This window comes from Kwoniella bestiolae, chromosome 2 (assembly GCF_000512585.2).
Source record: "Kwoniella bestiolae CBS 10118 chromosome 2, complete sequence".
NCBI classification, from domain to species: Eukaryota; Fungi; Basidiomycota; class Tremellomycetes; order Tremellales; family Cryptococcaceae; genus Kwoniella; species Kwoniella bestiolae.
The window spans coordinates 1,831,709-1,850,602 of NC_089242.1; the positions used below are offsets into that span (position 1 = coordinate 1,831,709).

At 46.8% G+C, this 18,894-nt stretch overlaps 6 protein-coding genes across 6 annotated transcripts; 3 read left to right on the forward strand and 3 right to left on the reverse strand.

The window, feature by feature from the left end:
• Window positions 1-1,014: 1,014 nt before the first annotated feature.
• On the reverse strand, window positions 1,015-6,723 carry I302_103828 (uncharacterized protein; the record flags this gene model as incomplete). Its single annotated transcript, XM_065869753.1, has 8 exons — window positions 1,015-1,219; window positions 1,333-1,607; window positions 1,723-2,401; window positions 2,459-2,682; window positions 2,755-2,880; window positions 2,945-3,058; window positions 3,117-4,379; window positions 4,432-6,723. 8 exons carry the CDS (start codon window positions 6,721-6,723, stop codon window positions 1,015-1,017), a joined length of 5,178 nt encoding a protein of 1,725 aa, XP_065725825.1.
• Window positions 6,724-7,658: 935 nt separating this feature from the next.
• Window positions 7,659-8,846, reverse strand: I302_103829 (uncharacterized protein; the record flags this gene model as incomplete). Its single annotated transcript, XM_065869754.1, has 4 exons — window positions 7,659-7,813; window positions 7,902-8,467; window positions 8,545-8,592; window positions 8,782-8,846. The coding sequence occupies 4 exons, from the start codon at window positions 8,844-8,846 to the stop codon at window positions 7,659-7,661; spliced, it is 834 nt and encodes a 277-aa protein (XP_065725826.1).
• A 338-nt stretch (window positions 8,847-9,184) lies between these two features.
• I302_103830 (uncharacterized protein) lies at window positions 9,185-11,315 on the forward strand (the record flags this gene model as incomplete). The annotated part of the gene is made up of 11 exons (XM_065869755.1): window positions 9,185-9,211; window positions 9,409-9,490; window positions 9,574-9,628; window positions 9,716-9,780; window positions 9,845-9,927; window positions 9,989-10,049; window positions 10,170-10,434; window positions 10,538-10,655; window positions 10,730-11,095; window positions 11,175-11,213; window positions 11,286-11,315. The coding sequence occupies 11 exons, from the start codon at window positions 9,185-9,187 to the stop codon at window positions 11,313-11,315; spliced, it is 1,191 nt and encodes a 396-aa protein (XP_065725827.1).
• Window positions 11,316-11,875: 560 nt separating this feature from the next.
• I302_103831 (uncharacterized protein) lies at window positions 11,876-14,609 on the forward strand (the record flags this gene model as incomplete). Its single annotated transcript, XM_019189198.1, has 6 exons — window positions 11,876-12,012; window positions 12,080-12,495; window positions 12,599-13,041; window positions 13,183-13,385; window positions 13,494-14,245; window positions 14,311-14,609. 6 exons carry the CDS (start codon window positions 11,876-11,878, stop codon window positions 14,607-14,609), a joined length of 2,250 nt encoding a protein of 749 aa, XP_019048760.1.
• A 520-nt stretch (window positions 14,610-15,129) lies between these two features.
• On the forward strand, window positions 15,130-16,983 carry I302_103832 (pyridoxal biosynthesis protein; the record flags this gene model as incomplete). The annotated part of the gene is made up of 10 exons (XM_019189199.1): window positions 15,130-15,299; window positions 15,418-15,494; window positions 15,570-15,616; window positions 15,691-15,813; window positions 15,912-16,036; window positions 16,178-16,372; window positions 16,505-16,572; window positions 16,651-16,671; window positions 16,733-16,856; window positions 16,929-16,983. The coding sequence occupies 10 exons, from the start codon at window positions 15,130-15,132 to the stop codon at window positions 16,981-16,983; spliced, it is 1,005 nt and encodes a 334-aa protein (XP_019048761.1).
• A 298-nt stretch (window positions 16,984-17,281) lies between these two features.
• I302_103833 (uncharacterized protein) lies at window positions 17,282-18,693 on the reverse strand (the record flags this gene model as incomplete). The annotated part of the gene is made up of 10 exons (XM_019189200.1): window positions 17,282-17,401; window positions 17,472-17,487; window positions 17,557-17,713; window positions 17,822-17,881; window positions 17,947-17,978; window positions 18,077-18,142; window positions 18,223-18,259; window positions 18,343-18,411; window positions 18,472-18,532; window positions 18,595-18,693. The coding sequence occupies 10 exons, from the start codon at window positions 18,691-18,693 to the stop codon at window positions 17,282-17,284; spliced, it is 717 nt and encodes a 238-aa protein (XP_019048762.1).
• Between the last annotated feature and the right edge of the window lie 201 nt (window positions 18,694-18,894).

The window sequence follows — 18,894 nt, forward strand, 5'->3', positions numbered from 1 at the left end:
ACCTTCCTTCGAGAAGATTGCTGTCTTCCCATTCGAGAGAGTGGCTCGGAATACTTGTTCATCAGGGAAATGAAAGGACTTGCAACCTTGCTCGCCCTCTGCGACTAAAGAAGTTTCTGAAGGTCTGATCAAGATGTATCGTGAAGGGAAAGACGGATTCGACGTGGTCATCTTTAAATACCGTTAGTCGAGTAATGCCAATATGGTGCAGATAATAACGCTAAATTCGTGGAGTGGCGAAACATTGTATATTCCTATACTTGCAGAACTATCATATACAGTATCTATTATCTCACTTATACAGCTCTCGCCCTTCGGTAGAGCTGAGGGCTGTTCTCTTTATGACGTATCAGGCATTCACCCTTTGTGGTGCGTCATCCTACCTTTCATTTTCCGAAGTCGAAGCCTTTCTGAACGTTCCAGAGTTCAAGGTGCCACTCGAGCCCTTGCGCCCGGAACATAGCTCAAGGACACGATCTATGTCCGGATTCCACACGGGTCATGTTGTGAGATGCCAGCAACGGCATCTGCAGTGGTCCAGACTTTTCTCATCACCCCTTATCATGATACAGTACGTATGAATACTGAATTGGCCTGGATCCAACTGTTCTCGAAATCGGAAATGGAGAACCAGAAACCCAGAAAGCAATCAAATGCACATAAAGTATACTAAGCAATTTCCGTGCTATCCCTTGGTCACATAGAATACCTCACATGATATACACCAAGCATGCTGTAATCCATATATACAGATTCATCAATACTGTGTGACTACAAGATTATCAACTCAATCCACATTCCACACTCGCAAGCAGGAAACTATCTGTGTAAACTAACCATAAAGAGACGAAGCGAAAGGAGAGACGATAAAATAAAACTTCATGTATCGATTTAAAAGCGAAAAAGATAGTCCATTGATTCGATCACTAGGTCAAATTGACCAGCTAAAATACACAAAATATTGTCTGAAAGCACCTTTCATCCCTGATCCGAGGACTGAAGATACAACCATCATCACCTGGTCTTACTGGCTGCACCCAGTGGCATAGATACAGGTCTCCCATTTCCCGTTCCCGAAGCCTGTCTCCTAGCGTCTTTGGCCAAACTTGAGCTCGAGGCTGTCCTTTTGGCTGCTCGCTCACGTTGTCGCGTAGCCAATAATTCCGCCCAGAGGGGGTTGGAAGGGATCTTCCCAATCAGACCTTCGAGAGTTTGCATCCTGTAGTCGGGACATGGTGTTTATCAGTATTATGTCTTTCACACTCTGAGCGGCAATGTGGATAGACTTTGGGTTGTAGCGGGACAATATGAAATGAAAAACCGTAGACTCACCAAACCTCCTTAGAATTATCATTATCAGCCGCAAAACTAATCCCTTCCCCATCCTTAAACTCCAACATGAAGCTCCTAGGCCTCGTGCTCAACCCTTCATCAGAAGATCTCGGCCTCATCGTCATCCTAGATTTGGGTGTCCCGTTATCCTGGGCGTTCAGATCAATCACAGAAACAGCTTGACGAAGATCAATCTTTGTTACTTCTTTCTTGGTCACTTCATTAATGGCTACGAGGTTACCTCCGATAAGTTTGAATAATCTTCGTTTGGGCATCTGCAGAAGTTCAATTATGTCATATCAGCACCAGCTCACCTACGTACGTAACAGTGAAGGGGAGTGAGGATGTATATGAGAAGAGAAGAGATAGAAAGAGGTGGGAAATACTCACCGTACAGTCCCCTCCTTCCTGTGTCAAAACACCCTCATGATACTCATGTTCATGCCACGCATGATGTCTCATCCCCCTCAGCGCCTCATCAATACACTGCGGTAGCTCATCACCCTTTAATCCAGGTATGGGCGGTAATCTGAAGATCTGCAATGTGATCTTGCCCAATTGTTTCCTACTTTGCCCATTTGATCCGCTCGATCCAGCAGTAGAGCTACTCATTGGTGTGGAGGGCACTTGAGCTTCTCTCGATCGATCAGGCTCCCCTTTGAACATTGCGAACATGGGGTATCTAATCTCCAGCACCCTAGATTCACAATTCTTAGCTATGGGTTTGAAAGCTATATGAGTCTTGGCGATAGTTGATCCAGAAGGTGATGAAAGGTATTTGACAATGTTGTCTATTGGTTTAGAAGTGGATGCATTGGTAGGAGCGGAGGTAGGTAGGATAGGTTGAGGTGTAGTAGATCTAGGATCCTTGGAAGCCTTAGGTTTTCTGGGAGAGGCGAACAGTGATCTGAATCCGCCCGATTTGTGCGATGGCGAGGAAGGTGTTTGAGGTCGCTTGACAGCGGGGATAGGTTGGGGTATCTCGGGTTTCTGATGTAACATCTTCAAGATATGGGGGTCTCGTCGAATATCCAGACTTAGCGAGAATTCAAAGTTGGGTTGCTCCACTCTGCACACGGTCGTCAGTGAGCATCAATCTCTTTGATATGTGGAATTGATCACTTACAGTGAAAACTCCTGGTTGACCTTCGCACCTTCGCCCAAAACACTATAAGGCGTTCTGATATAATCTATACCGTTATCCAAAGTGATGCAGAAGTATGTCGGTTGATCAGGTAAGGGGATTTGAAGTCCTTCGATACCTAATACTTTCACAAAGATCGTTCCAGAGGCTTTACCGGAGGTAGACTCCCTAGCTCTCATAGCCCTGATCTCGGCGGCGTGTTCATTCTGCAATGCATCAAACCAATTAGCATTGCCGCAACTCCATCATCCCATGGTATGAATCAGTGCTCAACTTACCATATCAGAAGGTCTTCTAAGTTGTTTCCAAGCTTTACCCTGATCAATATCCCCCGCCTTATTATGTCTGATCTTGTCATGATAAGAAGCTCGAACCACCGCTTTCTCACGAACTTTGTATCCTCTCTATTCCAACAGATCAGCTGATCATCCCTTGACATCGGGTAAGCTGTGAAACACAAATACTCACGTCCATCTGTGTAATCTCTTCTCTGAACGCATCAAGTATAGATTGTTGATCGTCATCTATACCCAACGTTAATCGGGGATTACCACCTGTGTTCTTCCTTCTGAATTGTTTAGCCTGTTCATCATCAGACGAGTCAGCAAACAGACATACAACGGAGTGTGGACCAGCTCACCTGTTCAGCCTCCTTATCCACATCGCCCATACTTAGACTTCTCCTACTTCTCCTACTTCCCGTACTAACTCCACTAACATTCCTATCCCGCCGCTTAGCGATAATAGCATTCTCTCTTCCCTTCATACCCTCTCCACTGGGAGAAGGAGATCTACCCCTCTCTTTCGATGACCCAACATCGGCGGGAGGTAATAATCCTTCTTGTTTATTAGGGTTGGGATATGGGTTCTTAAGTATACTTATGGGTCTACCAGCGTTGGGAGGTGGCATCTCAGCTGCGATACTTCCGCTGACTTCCCTTTGTATACTCGCTTGACTCCCCTCGTGGGACGAAGGTAATGACGAAGCCAACTTGTCTAAAGCGGATTTAGGTTCGTTGAGTATCCCGTCTTTCTCATTTTGCTTCAATACCTCATGAGCGGACTGAGTCTGAGATCTAGGTCTCATCGTTGGTCTATTCTCATTCACCTTGGAATTGGCATTATCGGTTGTGTGAGCTTTAGTCATCTTAGGTGCCAATTCTTCAGCTTGAGAGGCGGAAGGCGTCATAGCTGGAGACTCATTCGGAGGGGGCGGCGGTAAATCCTTATCTACTCCCGACGTCCTTCTTTGACGAAGAGGAATGTCGGGAATGACAAACGATACAGGAAGGGATTTTGAGAGATCACCTGAGCTTGCAGGCCGTCTTGACAAACTTCCATCTGCAATTCGCTGGTTGATGGTCTCCCTAATCATTTCTCTGGAAATCCGTTGTCTGACTCGAGTGGTAGTGGAATCTTGCGATTCGTTGCTTGATGGACTACCAAAGTCATTCTTTAGGGAACTACCAGATCCAGAGGTAGGAAGTTTACCTTGATTGTTGGAAGTAGGGAGTTTACCAAGACTGCTGGAAGTAGATAAGGTCGGTCGGACTACTTCCTTGATAGGAGAATCTTTCTTGAGCTCATTCGATACCTTGATTGGACTGACGGGGTTAGTCTTGATAGTAGCGGTTCGTTTGAGATTGTCCGAGTTGTTTCGTTGAAGTTGGATCTCCTCGAAATGGAAGTTCATATCTGGCAGTCTGTGAGGACTTTCTTTCTTCTCCTCGGCGGTATCTCTGATGGCGGTTGGAGGGGTGAGTGGCCGTTCAGGTTCATTGGACGAGGTGGAGTGGCCGTCGATGGAAGGCTGCTTCTCGAACGTAGCAGGAGCAGAGTTAAAGAAAGGTGAAGTGGATCCAATAAAAGGGAGAGAGAACCCGGAAATATCGAATTTGCTCGTCTAAATACGATTGTCAGCAGCGTATCAATGATAAAGAAGACGCCTTACTTACCCGCTTCTCAGCTACTGTAAGCTTCTCCGTATCCTGCTCCTTGTTGGGACTAGTCACAGGACTAGGTATATCAACAGGCATAGGAGCAGGAGCAGGAATCTTGGGTAATCTTCTTTTCACTCCTTCCTCACTTTCTTGGCTTGCCGTTCTAGCTACGGGAGGAGCGAGAACAGGTGCTTCGCTAAGTTCTACAATTTCCCCTCGATCGCCTTGTTCTTCTTCACTAGGTTCTTCCTCCGAGTATTGCCTAGTCAGACCCTGACTTATAGCAGGACTTCGAGGCATACCCAATCCCAAACTCTGAGTAGCCAACATCCTTCTGGCCTGAAGTCTCTCGGTATGACTGGTCCTTCCGAGGGGAATACCATCTTCTTCCCTATCTTGATGTTGAATCGGCAGAACGTTGGTAGCTGTTTGCAACGTGATGAATGGATCGGGTATAGCACCGACCTGATGAGCGTGAGGTACAGAAGTCGAAGCGAAAGGATCGTTGTATTCTGGATAATGGACTGGTGATTGAGGGATAGGAACAGCAGGTTGAGCAGCATTGGCGTTCAAAAGCATTTTGTGATCTTCGTCTCTTGGTAGACCAGGTTGTTCGATTGGTGAAGCTCGTTTGGGAGGAGACAATGAATGAGCGATGGCGGCTCGTTCGGTATGATGCGTGCGACCATAGGGTATACCAGCTGAATCGGTCTCTCCGAACATTGAACTGGCTAGAAGAGGTGAGGCATGGACTGATCCTCCCAATGATGGTGTAGCAAGGAAAGGTCGATCGGAATCACCATCAACAGGTTCTAGTGGAAGTTCGAATGCAGCTTGATCCTCGAAAGCAGGAGTATCCATCGTAGGAGGGGAGAACAGCCCTTCTTCAATGAGGGTATCCATGAAGTTAGCTGTAGTGGAATCTTCAGGCATGTGACCGTCGTTCTCTTCTGTGAAGACTGGTGAGGCGTTGGCGGAAGACTCGAAAATAGGTTGAGCATCGGAAAGCAGTTCATCGAGACTATCTTCTCTGGACATATTGTTGATCATGTTCACATGGACTGCCTCATCGACCCATCCATCTTCCTCATCATCATCGTGGTTGTTCACCTCGAAGCTTCCGTCCATACTTGGTTCCGCACTCATGGTCTCAAACTCCTTCACATCAGGTACACTTTGGAAAGTAACCGTCTTTCTCGTAGGAGACTCTAGTCCAGCTGCCAGATCTCGAGGCCCACGGAGCCTTCTCGAAGGGGTCATGGCTGATTTATGAGGTGTGGGAGTAGGTGTAGGTCCGATCGAAGGGATTGAAAGAGATTTACTGAGCGGTGATGGACCAGCCGAACCCAGTGTGGTAGTGAGGAGAGGTTGAGGGACTGATCGAGGTGGTGAAGGTGTAGGTGATACGCTTCTTCTCGATCCGACACCAAGAGAAGCAGAGGGAGAAGCTCTTCGTTGCTGCTGTTGTCTACTGGCAGAAGTCCTTCTGGGAGATGGTGAAGAGAAAACATCATCTCGTTCGACCGGAATAGTTTTCGGACTAGGTCCAACTTCTTGATCTTCGATAGCAGGATGTTCGTTCGCTTTCGAGCTGGAAGTAGATGAGAGACCACCGGATGGGACCCTCTTGAATGGCGATTTAGTCACCAAAGTACCTTTTGCCAGATCTTTGAAACCCATACTCGCTCTAGGCACCCTCTTCGAGGCTCTCACATCAGGTGATTCATTCTCCTTCGAAGCCGATACTCTTCTTTCAGTCGAGCTTCTCCTTTCTATACCTGGGAATGCGACCTTTGATTTCTCAATAGATACTTTCCGTTGACCATTTACAGCATTTCCTCCACTAGTTGATCGTCGTGGCTTCGAAGGTGAGATACCAATGCCTAATCCAATGGCAGCTTTCGAAGTTGTTCCCACCCCTTTAGCAGAGGAGGGAGCTTCTCCAAACGCTCTCGCTGCGGTTCGCCTCTCATGGATCACTTGGTCTGTACTTCTACCCAAGTCTAGACCGGCAGCTTGAGCACCTTGTACGGTGGTGGGTGACTTGAATGGACTGTTGGATACCAATGAATTTTTCGAGACGTGTTTGAATGAGCTTGATGATCTTCTTGGAGCGTTGGGATCAGGCGATAATGATGGTTTGAGAGGCGATTGGTTGATGGAATCTCGCTTGTTGATTTGTAATGGTGACCACCCTTTTGCTGATGAGTTGATTATCGAGTTTCGGGCTACTTCGCTAGCTGATATAGGTGACGAGTGGGGTCCAAGGCGGAGTCGGCTGGATGGGGAAGAGGTCGAGGATGACATGGTGAGCGGGCTGATGCGTGGTGGTTGTGGATGTCATTAGCATGTATCGTTTAGATATGAGCAGAATTGACCCGCGGTGCATGATTTGCTGTTGACTTACAGTACTTTTCAACAAACGAATAAACAAATGATCAAATCATCCAACCTTTTTCTCTTTCTTCCTTGTCTACCTTGTTTACTTGATTTGCGCTGTTGCGCTTGTACCGCCAAATGGCTCTTATTCCTCTATTTCTTCCTGTTTGATGTTTGATGGGTGTTGTGTTGTTGAAGTTGTCGATGTCGATGTCGAGTGGCAAAAGCTTGTCTGTCAGCTAGCCGATGTGAATGTTGGTGAGCTACGATATGGTGATGAAAGAATGATGAATGATGAATGATGATGATGATGATAGTGGTGTTAGTGATAGAAATGACTCGTCACTATGGTTAAGTCTATGTTTTGTTTACTTTTCAACTTGCAATCCATGAAATCAAAAAGCCATTCGCGTGTATTCAAGTAATTCAAACCCTGAAAATCAAAAAGACCACCACCGCACTGACCTCGTGTCGGTGTTATGAATTGAATTACCGTAATGTGGCACTATGTGTGCAGGGGTGTAGGAACCAAACAAACTATCCTTCAACAAGGTACACAGAGGGGGTATTCTGGTGACATTGATGAAACAGGTTCAAAGTGATTTACGGTAAGAGAAGAAGCGTGCAAGAGGAACAGAGGTCATTCTGGTAATCTATCTATCTGTAGTATGTGTCATATCAAGTGTGCATACAATCTTATGCAGTATTCAGAGTGTATGTGTTACTCGTTTGATGAGGCAATGCTATGCAACGAGTCTACTGACACCGCCTAACCCCCTGAGCCTGAATCAGGATGTAAGGTATCAGGTATCAGCCAAAGATGCCACGGTGCTCGACTACACCAAACAGTCCTACTATCCAGCCTATATGACCTTCTTGAAAGCTACCGTACAAACCGTCGTCCCGGATTTACCGCCAAACGAGAACGAAGGGTGTGGTACGCTTGAGCTGGGCATTGTCGCAGATTCAAAAATCAGTCCACTGGAGCTGTCGGATTCAAAAAGAACAAAGTGACTTACTGAAATTCAAATCCTACATCAATACAAAGAATGATCATTAGCATCCACTCATCAATCTATCATACACAGTGCGATGAATCAACCCACCTAATCCCTCTTTGGTATATCTCCCCTTAATCTCCTCCTCCGTAAAATTACAGCTAGTAATCAAAAAATATCCACCCTTCTTAACCAACCTGGCTATACGTTCAGGATAAACCTGACTAGGTAATCTCCCTTGTTCCTCCGCAATCCCCTCCGAACTGAGACAGAGTGCATCGTACGTTCCCTTGTCCAATACCAGATCCCACTGTTCCCCTTCGAAATCTTTCCTCAACAAATCTTCAGTACGCCAATCAACTTCCACTTCATTCTCTACTAGCTCCTCATCGTCATCTTCTAATGCATCTTCAATCTCTTGCTGGATATTCTCCCTACGTGATTTCGTGATGGACTGGGCGAGTTCACGCGCACCTTCGGAATAATCTATTCCTGTCAAATGGAATTTCTGGGGTACTGGCGGTGTATCGTCCTCGAGTGAGGAGGAAGTGAGGAAGGAGAGAAGGAGGGTGCCGTTACCTGAACCGCATTCTAGGATTCGGATAGGTTCGGTAGAAGGGGTGAGATGACGCTGAGCCCATTTACGCATTTTGATTACTGAAGATTCGCCGAACCTTGATGTAATACATGATATGAGCTTATGTTCAACGTGTGCAAGCTGAATGGAGTTGACATTCTTGAGGCTACTCACCATACCTCCCCTTCATCGCCTACATCGTTGAATACTCGTACTTCTCGTCTAGGTATGAGCACAGAGCATTAGCATAGTGGAATAGATTTTTCGTTGCCAATTCAAGTTGTGGCAATAGAGATGATTTTTATCGCATGCGAAAGCACGGTACATCAAGGTAGTTGATTCGACAAAAATCATATGCCTAGATCTATGGCCCAGGTTGGACATCCAAGGAGGAGAGAACAGCCGACTCACTCGTACACCTCATCCCAATGCGTCTTGGTCCCAAGCTTACTAGGTGGTAACTCTTCTTCTGCCATTATGCGATTCTCTTTTGGGTATGTGAGCGTGTGTTGATAGATATGAATACGATCATGCAAGTTCATCATTCATGTTTTCATGATATCTATCTATCTAAGGACAGAACATTTTGGTTGAAAAACAAGACTTGATTGGAGCCCCGCACTTTTGTCACGTGGTTGAATGCGGCTGATGCGTCACTGTAGAGTACAAGCAACAGCAACAATGGTGTCAAGTGAGGGCGTGTTGAACGATGGATTGAATCACATTTACATCTACTTCACTTGGCTCTCGTCTCTGAAGTACAACAATCTCTCATCATTAGACTGCGTGTCATAAGTAGAACAGAATCAGCGAGATGAACAATCCCCTCTTAGCTCTTCAGGTGAGTACGTCCATCCTTCAGACTTGTACATCCTAGCAAGAGGAAGGGGGTGTTGCCACCCAACTCGTCCCATTCCCCTTCTGGTTGCAAGTCCTGCCCTCATTCAGTTTCATTCGAGTACACCGTACTTTGCTCACCCTAACACCATCTGTCCTTCTCTATGGCTACTCATGCTGACTCATATCCACCCTGCATAGAGCCAATATGCCGCCGTACGAGATTACATGTCCCCCGTGCTCAAGGAAAGCAAGTTCAAGGAACACGGACGTATAACGCCTGGTACGTCCTCGTCTTATACAGCTAATGCCATTGTCTTGGTGTGTGATATCAAGCTTAGCTGACTGTGCTCTGGGACAAAACAGAGGAATTCATCTTGGCGGGTGATTTCTTAGCATACAAGTTCCCAGTTTGGCAATGGTGCGTACCCCTATCTTTCCTTTTCGTTACCTGCAATGTGAAAAGCAGGAAGAAGGAGGATGATAGCTGATAACAGGAGGTCAACAGGGAACAAGGGACGATCCAACGTGATTTCTTACCCAAGGAGAAACAATACCTCATCTGCAGGAATGGTATGTCAACTATCCCGTATAGAGATACTGCTGTAGCTGATCATCTTTCCCGAATTCGTCACAGTCCCATCGCTCAGGAGAGCCGCTGCGCTGGATTATACAGATCAGGATGAGGATGCTGAGAAGCTTCTGAGCTTCATGGATGAGGTGAGGCAACTTTATGATGGTCCTGTCCAAATGACAGCTCATGCTGATGTGTCGTTGGTAGACCGACGAAGATAAACCCAAAGGGGATGACGATGATTGGGTAGCGACTCACATTGGCCGAGGTAGGTCATACCTCGCTCTATAGTCCTGCCTTGACGATGCACTACCAGACTTGGGAAAACTAACTACGCCAGTCTACCATTGATGTACACCTGTACTGATTTGCTTTCTTTCCTTGGTAGCCCCCCAAGCTCCACCAAAAGATATTGATGAGATTCCCGACATGTCCGACTCACCTGTCTTATCAGGTCGTAATCCACAACCACCCACTTCCTCTCTGGCAGGATTGAGTCTGGACCCCAAGAAAGAGGAGAAGGAAGGTCCGTTGGAAGTCGAGGAGATACCTGATATAGATGATATACCTGATATGGAGATGATTGATGAGGGCGAGGGGCTGGAGGATGATATTGTGGACGAAGCTAATGTCAGGATCGTACATCCTTCTGAGTGAGTTGACTTGTCGTTATGGGACCATCTTTTCAGTTTCCCCAACCCATCGGGCTTAATTGTGTGATTTGATAAGCTTAGGCTGACTCGTTGATGTGATCAGAGCCGATATACAATCCACTGCTAAGCAAAACCTACTTCAAGTGAGGACTTATGACATTGCCATAGCATATGATAAGAGGTATTCTACCCCCAGGCTCTGGCTAAGAGGATGGGATGAGGTAAGTTCAGCTGTCCTGAATTTGTTGTTTATGAAGTCATGATTCCAGCTGAAAGATCGTTTTGCCTTGTCCAGAACAAGAGACCTCTCACCCCCGCCCAGATCTTCCAAGATGTCCCCTCAGACCACGCTTTCAAAACCGTTACGATGGAGGCCTTCCCCCACTCAGGCGAACAGATGGCATCGGTCCATCCATGTAAACATGCCAGCGTGATGAAGAAGTTCATAGATAGGATGGAATCGAAACAGGAGGAATATCCTGCTGCTATTGCCCCTGGTTCGGGGGAGAACAAGAAGAAATGGGGTATATCGGGTATGGTACGACGAGTCACTGGGTCGGGAAGTACGAGTGTCAAGGATGATAAAAAGGCTGCGTCGGAAGGTGCTGATGAGGATGATGAGGCTCCGAGGGGTGTGCAGGTCGATATGTATAATGTCATTGTGAGTGTTTTCCCATTTCGTCTGATTCAACTTGAGAAGTGCAGGGAAGGGAAGGGAATGCTGATATAGGTTGATATAGTTCCTCAAACTTATGAGCTCGATCTTACCTTCCATCGAGGTGAGTGAATCTACAAATTCAAGCTATACGATGAACGTGATAGAGCTGATTGTTTGATTTGTTCATCTACAGATCGACAGCACCACTTCTACTGCTCTTTAGGTTGCTTTTCCAGCAATAGTAATTCATGTTCCAATATGGAATACCCTTTGGTCTCATGTCTTTCTATCCACCATTCTTAATAACCCTATTATTGTATATATTCATGTGTTCATGTCCGATTGTCGTGTAGATACATACAGTGGAAAGTAATAAGTCATGCAACGTTATTCCTGTTTACATGGGTGATGAATGGCGAGTGAGGGAGAGGCAAGTGATAAACACGTGTCTATGACGTTATCTTCAACTTGATTTGCCTACGAGTAGGGACAAGAACCAGCATCATGTTCACGATGAATCTTGTACTCGAGTATGATTCACACAACTGCCAGTACGAGTATTCGTGGTGCTCACACGTACTTGTTCTATCGCTTTGAAGGAATGGGCCTGGTCTCACTGGCGACATACATGCTCAGAAGCTGTTCATAGGGTAGAGTACAGTCCACATGGAACTGGATACCTCTTCTGTGGAGCTGTTGAAGACACTTATTCCTCCTTCGAGGTTGTTCGGTTCGACATCTATGTATCCTGTTTGATCCCATCAACCTAGGTTCAGAACCAGGATGCTTCAATCGCACTCACAGGCTTATACCCAGGAGATCGGGATATCGAGCGATACTTCCCATCTCAGAGTGGTTGTAGGATGGGACAGACTGAGGAATGTGAATGGATGGAAAATATTGTCTCTTGTGAGGTACAAGTAAGTACATCGTCGTCGCTACCACCCTACGAGCATGGAACAGGGTTAATTCGACGTCGTGCAATAGACCATTCTGGATCCAACCTCAGCTCCACACCTCACTGACCTCCCATCCCCATCTCGCATCCCATCTCCTCCTGCTCAAATCCCCCGATTGGTCAACCGCCCTGGTGGTATATCCGGTCTCCACACTGAATGTCAACCATGTATTGGTAGTGGAAGACGGTGTGATCAAGTCGAACGTTAATAGAGTTGTACCCACCAATAACGATGAGAAAGCTTGGGTGGTTTGCCTGGAAGCGAACGGAGCGGTGGAGGAGAGGAGATGTGTGAGGAGGGTGGTGGAGATTGTTAGAGGTTTAGTGGGACCTGACACCTTATCTGCGAGGACAGAGAAGGAAGAAGGGGAAGCAGAAGACAAAGAGGAAGATGATCTGTGGGATGGGTTGGGTATATGTACGTGGGAGAGCTTATTTGATGATGGTAAGCAACCGTCCCATTCCTACGCTCCGTCTCCTCTCCTTCCCATGTATCATTCCCCTCGAGATTTAAACGCCGTACTAAGTCTAATGTATCATTTCGATAGAGGGAAACCGAATTAGACCCACCAAAGACCTCCTGCTCTCCCTCATCCCCGATGAAAGTATCCCAATGAAAACCCTCCTAATAGACGACGGATGGCAACACACCCATAGCACCCCGACTCACCGTCGATTAATCTCATTTGAACCTTATGAAGATTTCGGAGGAAGTCTCGAAGAAGTGGTTTCTGCGATCAAAGGAAGGGGGATAGAAAGGGTGGGTGTATGGTTGACTCTACAGGGCTACTGGGAAGGTATACATCCTTCTTCGGAACTTATAGGGAGGTATGGATGTAGGGAGTATATCAAGGGAAAACCTGAGGGAGGGCTGGAAGATGAAGCGGGATCCAATGGGGATACGGTATGGTTGCCTCCTCCTGAGAGTGCGAAGAGGTTTTGGAATGATTGGTTTGGGGGTTTGAGAGGTGCTGGTATTGATTTTATCAAGGTGAGGGAACCAAAATTCGTATACCTTCGTCTGAGACAGGTTATACATCTCTGCTGCACGTTGGGATGCCCTGCTTAGACGAACGTCGCGGCGCATACTTTGGTTGAGCTGTGAGCTGATGCTTTGCTCTGTTAATGTTAGTGCGACAATCAGGCCGACTCGACGATGGCAGTTGATCCTGATGGGTTTCACGCTCAACAATCCCTCTGGTCGGGCATGTTGGAGGCCGCTCAGGAACATTTCGGGATACGCGGGGTGATCATGTGTATGGCTAATAACGAGAGGATGTTGAATGGACCGGGCGGGCTGGAGGTTGATAGACCCAAGGGCGATCTGGTGTTCCGGTGAGTAGTGAATCATATCAGACGCAGCCCTGACGTCCAGCTACGTTCTTACGTCCTTATGAACGACGACTCTTGTCCGTGGTGGCTGATACATCTTCGTCACCATAGGAACTCTGACGACTTCAATCTGAATTACTCAAACACTCACCCCGATCAGATCCACTTCAACACCTATAACACCATCCTCACCTCGCATCTCTCGCTCACACCAGATTTCGATATGTTCGCTTCCTCCCCTTCTTCCCTGCTCCCTACATACCACGCGTTACTCAGAGCCATGGGTCCAGGACCCGTACTGCTTTCCGATACTCCGTATAACCCATCTGATAAGGGACTGATCTCCAGACTTATCGGTAAGACCAAAAATGGGAAGACGAAGGTACTTAAAGGCGCCTATCCGGCACAGGTATTGAGCAATAGGTGGTTTTGGGATAATCTTAAAGGAAATACGGATGGTTCTGCGCTGGTAGCTGGAAGCAAGTTTGATGAAAGCGTAGGAGGCCTGATAGGAGCTTGGAACGTACATGATTATTCTTCCGATGCTATTGCAAGAGATAAGATCACGTGGAGGGATATTGAGGATCTGATGGATCTAGAGGAAGATGAGGATACCGAATTTTGTCTGACGGTACCGATGGCCTTGTCACGAGGTAAGCGAAGCTCTACACACGAGCCTAAAATTGCACTTGTCAACTCGAGTGATAGCGGGTATATGGATCTCACACTGGACAGGGGCGAATGCGGACTGGTAGCTGTTAGTAGGTTATACGCATTTGGGGAGTATAGGGTGGGAGTGGTGGGATTGAAAGATAAGTTTGGGTGTATGAGTGGTATAGGAGATGTAGAGGTTGATCAGGAGAGTGAGTAGTTCGTTCGACTGGAGTGATAAAATGGCTAAAGAATTTTGACTGGGATTATACTGTAGATCGTACTGTCCATTTCAGCTCGAAATACATATCCGAATCTATCAGTCTGATCGTCATCAAACAAGGCAAAAGGGCAGTTTCTGCTCATGAAGATAAGGGTGTAACGATGGAATTGTATATCGACGAGAAACGCTGTATTGGTTCTTCGATGCTACAGGTCCATCTTGGTTTGCCTGATGATGATGCGACAGCGCAATTGGTAAATTTCGATATTCCCGAGGAAGTTCTACCGGGACGAGGAAGAAACGACGAGGATCAAGGGGTATGGAAGATGCGAGCTGTAGTTGACGTTCGATAGCTCAGTTGTATAGGTGGGTTGTCTGTGCAGCTTTTGGGATCGAGTGGACGGTTGTTGTATATAGCGCGTTGTATCGATGCAAGTACAGTACAAAAGACTCGTAAGTGGGGCAAAGCAAAAGATGGTGGGGGACCAGTTTGTTCGCTTAGAGCCGCATGCCACAGCGTACAGCGTACAGCACTCACTCGGTACTGTAATGTTAAGATTACGTCGTATGCATGTTGCATGTGCCATTGAATTGAATTTCCAATAATCGAGAGATACAGAGCTACGGATTCAAAAGTAATCGGAATCTATTTGACTGTGACTGTAGATAGATAGCTTGGCATCGTTGGACGAGTGAGAAAGTATAAGTCGCCTAATAACATGACCATCTCTTAACGTTATCCGGCGACTACTCTCGACTCGAGAAAAAAAGTTAGATCTCATCGAATCAAATCAAATATCTTTGCTTCTTCATTCTTCATTCTTCATCCTCATCTTCATTCTTTAGTAAGATCAAAGAATCAAACTCTCAAAAATGTCATCAGAACCTACCATCGTACCTTCCTCTGCGCCTGCGACTGCGACTGCGCCCAATGGGGGGACTTCCACCCCTCTGTTGGGTAGTAGAGGTGGACCTGCGGGGAGTGGTGGGGCTGGGGGTAGTTTCGGGGTGAAATCGGGTTTGGCTCAGATGTTGAAGGGAGGGTGAGTGGGTCTTCGTTAACACTCTGATTGAGGAATGATACAAGTAGAGATCGGTCCATGAAGGGGGAGATCAACATGATCTGAAATGTTTCTGACTGGTATAATATGGCGCGCTCAGTGTCATCATGGATGTGATGAATGTCGAACAGGCCAAGATCGCCGAAGAAGCTGGTGCATGTGCAGTCATGGCTTTGGGTAGGTTCATCATCGATCTGCTTTACTATCATGATTTACGGCGAACTGATCGCGGTTAAAACTCATCGAAAACAGAGAGAATCCCAGCCAACATCAGGCGAGATGGAGGTGTCGCCCGAATGGTAAGTCATGATCCTATCCTTCTATCATGCTTGGTCCCGTGGTTTCGTGCTGATCGAGGTGTCACACACCGCAGTCCGACCCAGGAATGATCAAGGAAATTATGGAAGCCGTTTCCATCCCCGTCATGGCCAAAGTGAGAATCGGGCACTTCGTTGAAGCTCAGATCTTACAGTCTGTGGGTGTGGATTACATCGATGTGAGTTTTTTAAGTCCATCTGCATCGCTCAGTCGACACCTCAAGCCTCTTCTTAACCCCTGCCTCCTTGCTGATCGAGATATGGTGTCATTGCACAGGAATCCGAAGTTCTCACCATGGCAGACGACCAACATCACATTGGCAAACACGCTTTCAAAGTACCTTTCGTATGTGGTTGTAAGAACTTGGGTGAAGCTTTGAGAAGGATCTCCGAGGGTGCTGCGTGAGTCGCCTTCGTCATTGCCATCGAGATACTGTCAACTGATACGGTTTATGATCTGCGACTCCTCTCTAATTCACCTCACCATTCCGTACCCGTAAACGTACCCCTACTTTCCATCCTCATGCCCTCTCAACCTACCAGCATGATCCGAACCAAAGGTGAAGCCGGTACCGGTGACGTCGTAGAAGCTGTCAAGCACCAACGTGCAGTCACGGCGGATATCAGGAAAGCAGCTGCCATGTCAGATGAGGAGTTGTACGCTTTCGCTAAGGAATTGTCGGCTCCCTATCACCTGTTGAAGGAGACTGCTAGGTTGAAGAGGCTGCCAGTTGTTTCGTGAGTATATTTGCACGTCATCTACTTGTACCGGTCCTATCCCTCCTCCGATGCCCTGTACCGCGTTCTAGGAGGCTACCTCAAGGAATGGGAGCAAAGGTAACAATTGCTGACAATATCGGTTCGCCTTAGCTTCGCCGCCGGTGGTGTAGCTACACCCGCTGATGCTGCCATGATGATGCAACTTGGATGTGATGGAGGTGAGTGTGGCCAACCTGCAGCATACTCCTTGAAGTTGCATTTCTTGTGATTCAAGCTAATTTCATCTTCAATCACAGTCTTCGTCGGTTCTGGTATCTGTGAGGCACGCTCGTGCTTGGTCAACCACGCATCATCAGCTGATCTACCAAACCCTCACAGTCTTGTCCGGTGATCCCGCCAAGAGAGCCAGAGCGATCGTCCAAGCGGTCACGCACTACAACAACCCTGCAGTCTTGGCTGAAGTGTCTACCGATCTAGGTGACGCCATGGTCGGTATCAGCACGTGAGTTGATGTGTCCTTCCCTTCGCCTCCTTGAATCAATCCACTGATGTTCTGTCACCTTGACGTGGATAGCTCGACTGAAGGTGAAAACATCAAAGGTGGACGAATGGCTGGTCGAGGCAACTAAATTTATTGAGACTGACCCCAATCAAAATCTGTGAATTCAACTCATAGAAATTTATCAACGAAAAACATACAAGCAGTACTGTATGCCTTCCGCAGAGTGTGTTTGTTTGGGTAAATGCAACTTGTGTATAGTACACATGATTCCAGCGAGTCGCTGAGGAAATACACTACCCTCTCTGACTCACATCATGCAATTTGCCTGGCGTGGGGTTGGACGTGGAATTTACATTCTCACATTCGGGTTATGGGTTACAATACTACTCCAACCGACTAGGATTCTTCTTATCATGTCAATGATTCTACTTCTCAGCAGCTTTCGCCTTCGCCTTCGCCTTGGCTTTGGCCTTGGCTTTGGCAGCTTCCTCGGCGGCTTTCAGCTCGTTCTTATATTCCAATCGTTTCAAATCACCGAGGATGTACTATCGCGGTGGAGAGTCAGCTTAGCTAAATATCATATATTTGTGCGGCTGTGTAATATCAATGACTTACGAAAAGAGCTATTATGCTGTTCATTAAAAAATCAATACATCAGCTCGATGATTCACCTTTCATTCATGTCCGATAACGAACTCACGTGAAAGGTATTGAAATTGCTAAACATAGAGTAGCGTACAGGCAGAACAGGGGCGTATCAATCTTTGGATCGGGCTGATTGGGCTTTATCCCCGTGAATGTTTGAGCGCCTGTCGCGGCTACTATGAACAGTTTGAGGAAGGCATTGGCGGTGAGGACTGTGCCGGGCGCGGGGTTCCAGGTTAATGTAAATGGAAATGGATTAGTAGCTTCCTACAGTATACTGTAGGTATGGAAGATTGATTGGATTGGTATAGTGCACTGACAGTAGAATTCGATGTCCATGTATTTACGATCTTCGTACAGCCCATCTGCCCAGCATGATTCTGGATGTGTTTCGCCAGACGAGTCAGTGAAAGTACTTGACGGTGAGCAGTGTCGTATGACTTACCGAGGAATGCTCTGCATAGAGGGAATCTCCAACTACAGTAAAGTATCACCGCCCGAGGTTAGAAAAATGGAAATTTCAGAAATCCGATCGAGATAAAAGTCAGGATCACGATGTGAGATATAGGACTTACAAGAGATCCGAACAGAGGGCTAGGAGGATGAATAACCACATGGCTACGTCGAATATCGCTGCGAAGCTATGAGAGTATTTTAGTCAGTTCCTGTCTAACAGATTACAGGACGATATCGTTGTGATGACGAACGATGGTTCACTTACACTGGTCCACCTAGATGTTTTGGGATGTTCGTGTTGCCTATAGTGAATGTCCGACACGGGCATTACACTCAATATGATGGACATTGGAGTACGACCTTTCGAGTGGCGGACCACACTCACCGACATAGCCTGCATTGGGATCACCATCAAACCTATCGTACACCCTCTGGTCGTTTCCTAGGTAATGGTCTGCCATTTGATATGATTAGTCGAGATCAACTACAGTATTTCATTCGTGATCCATCTCACCCATGGTATTGGCAAAGGTTTGGGTATTCTGTATGAAGATCATCACCCAGACTGCTAATGGCTTTTTGGCGATCGAGCATAAGTTGAGCTGTGCTGTGCTGTGCCACATGGAGGGCCACTCACCATGATTAGACATCCTACGGAAACGATGTATACCCATAGTCTACAGCCGATGAGTAACAGCCTGGGCCACATGGGCCGCCCGACGAATGAAACTGCCATGATGAGGGGTTTGTGTTGTGTCGAGGGGAGATGAGGAGATGAAAGGTGGTGAGTGTGAGTAAACTACTTGGAATATCAGTGTGAGTGGGATGAGAGGTAAGTTGTGGTTGTGGTGAAGTGGCGAATGAGAAAGTCGTGTGATGATGGGATGGGTAAGATTGGGAGATGGTCTTTGGTTAGTTTTACTGTTGATGACCCATC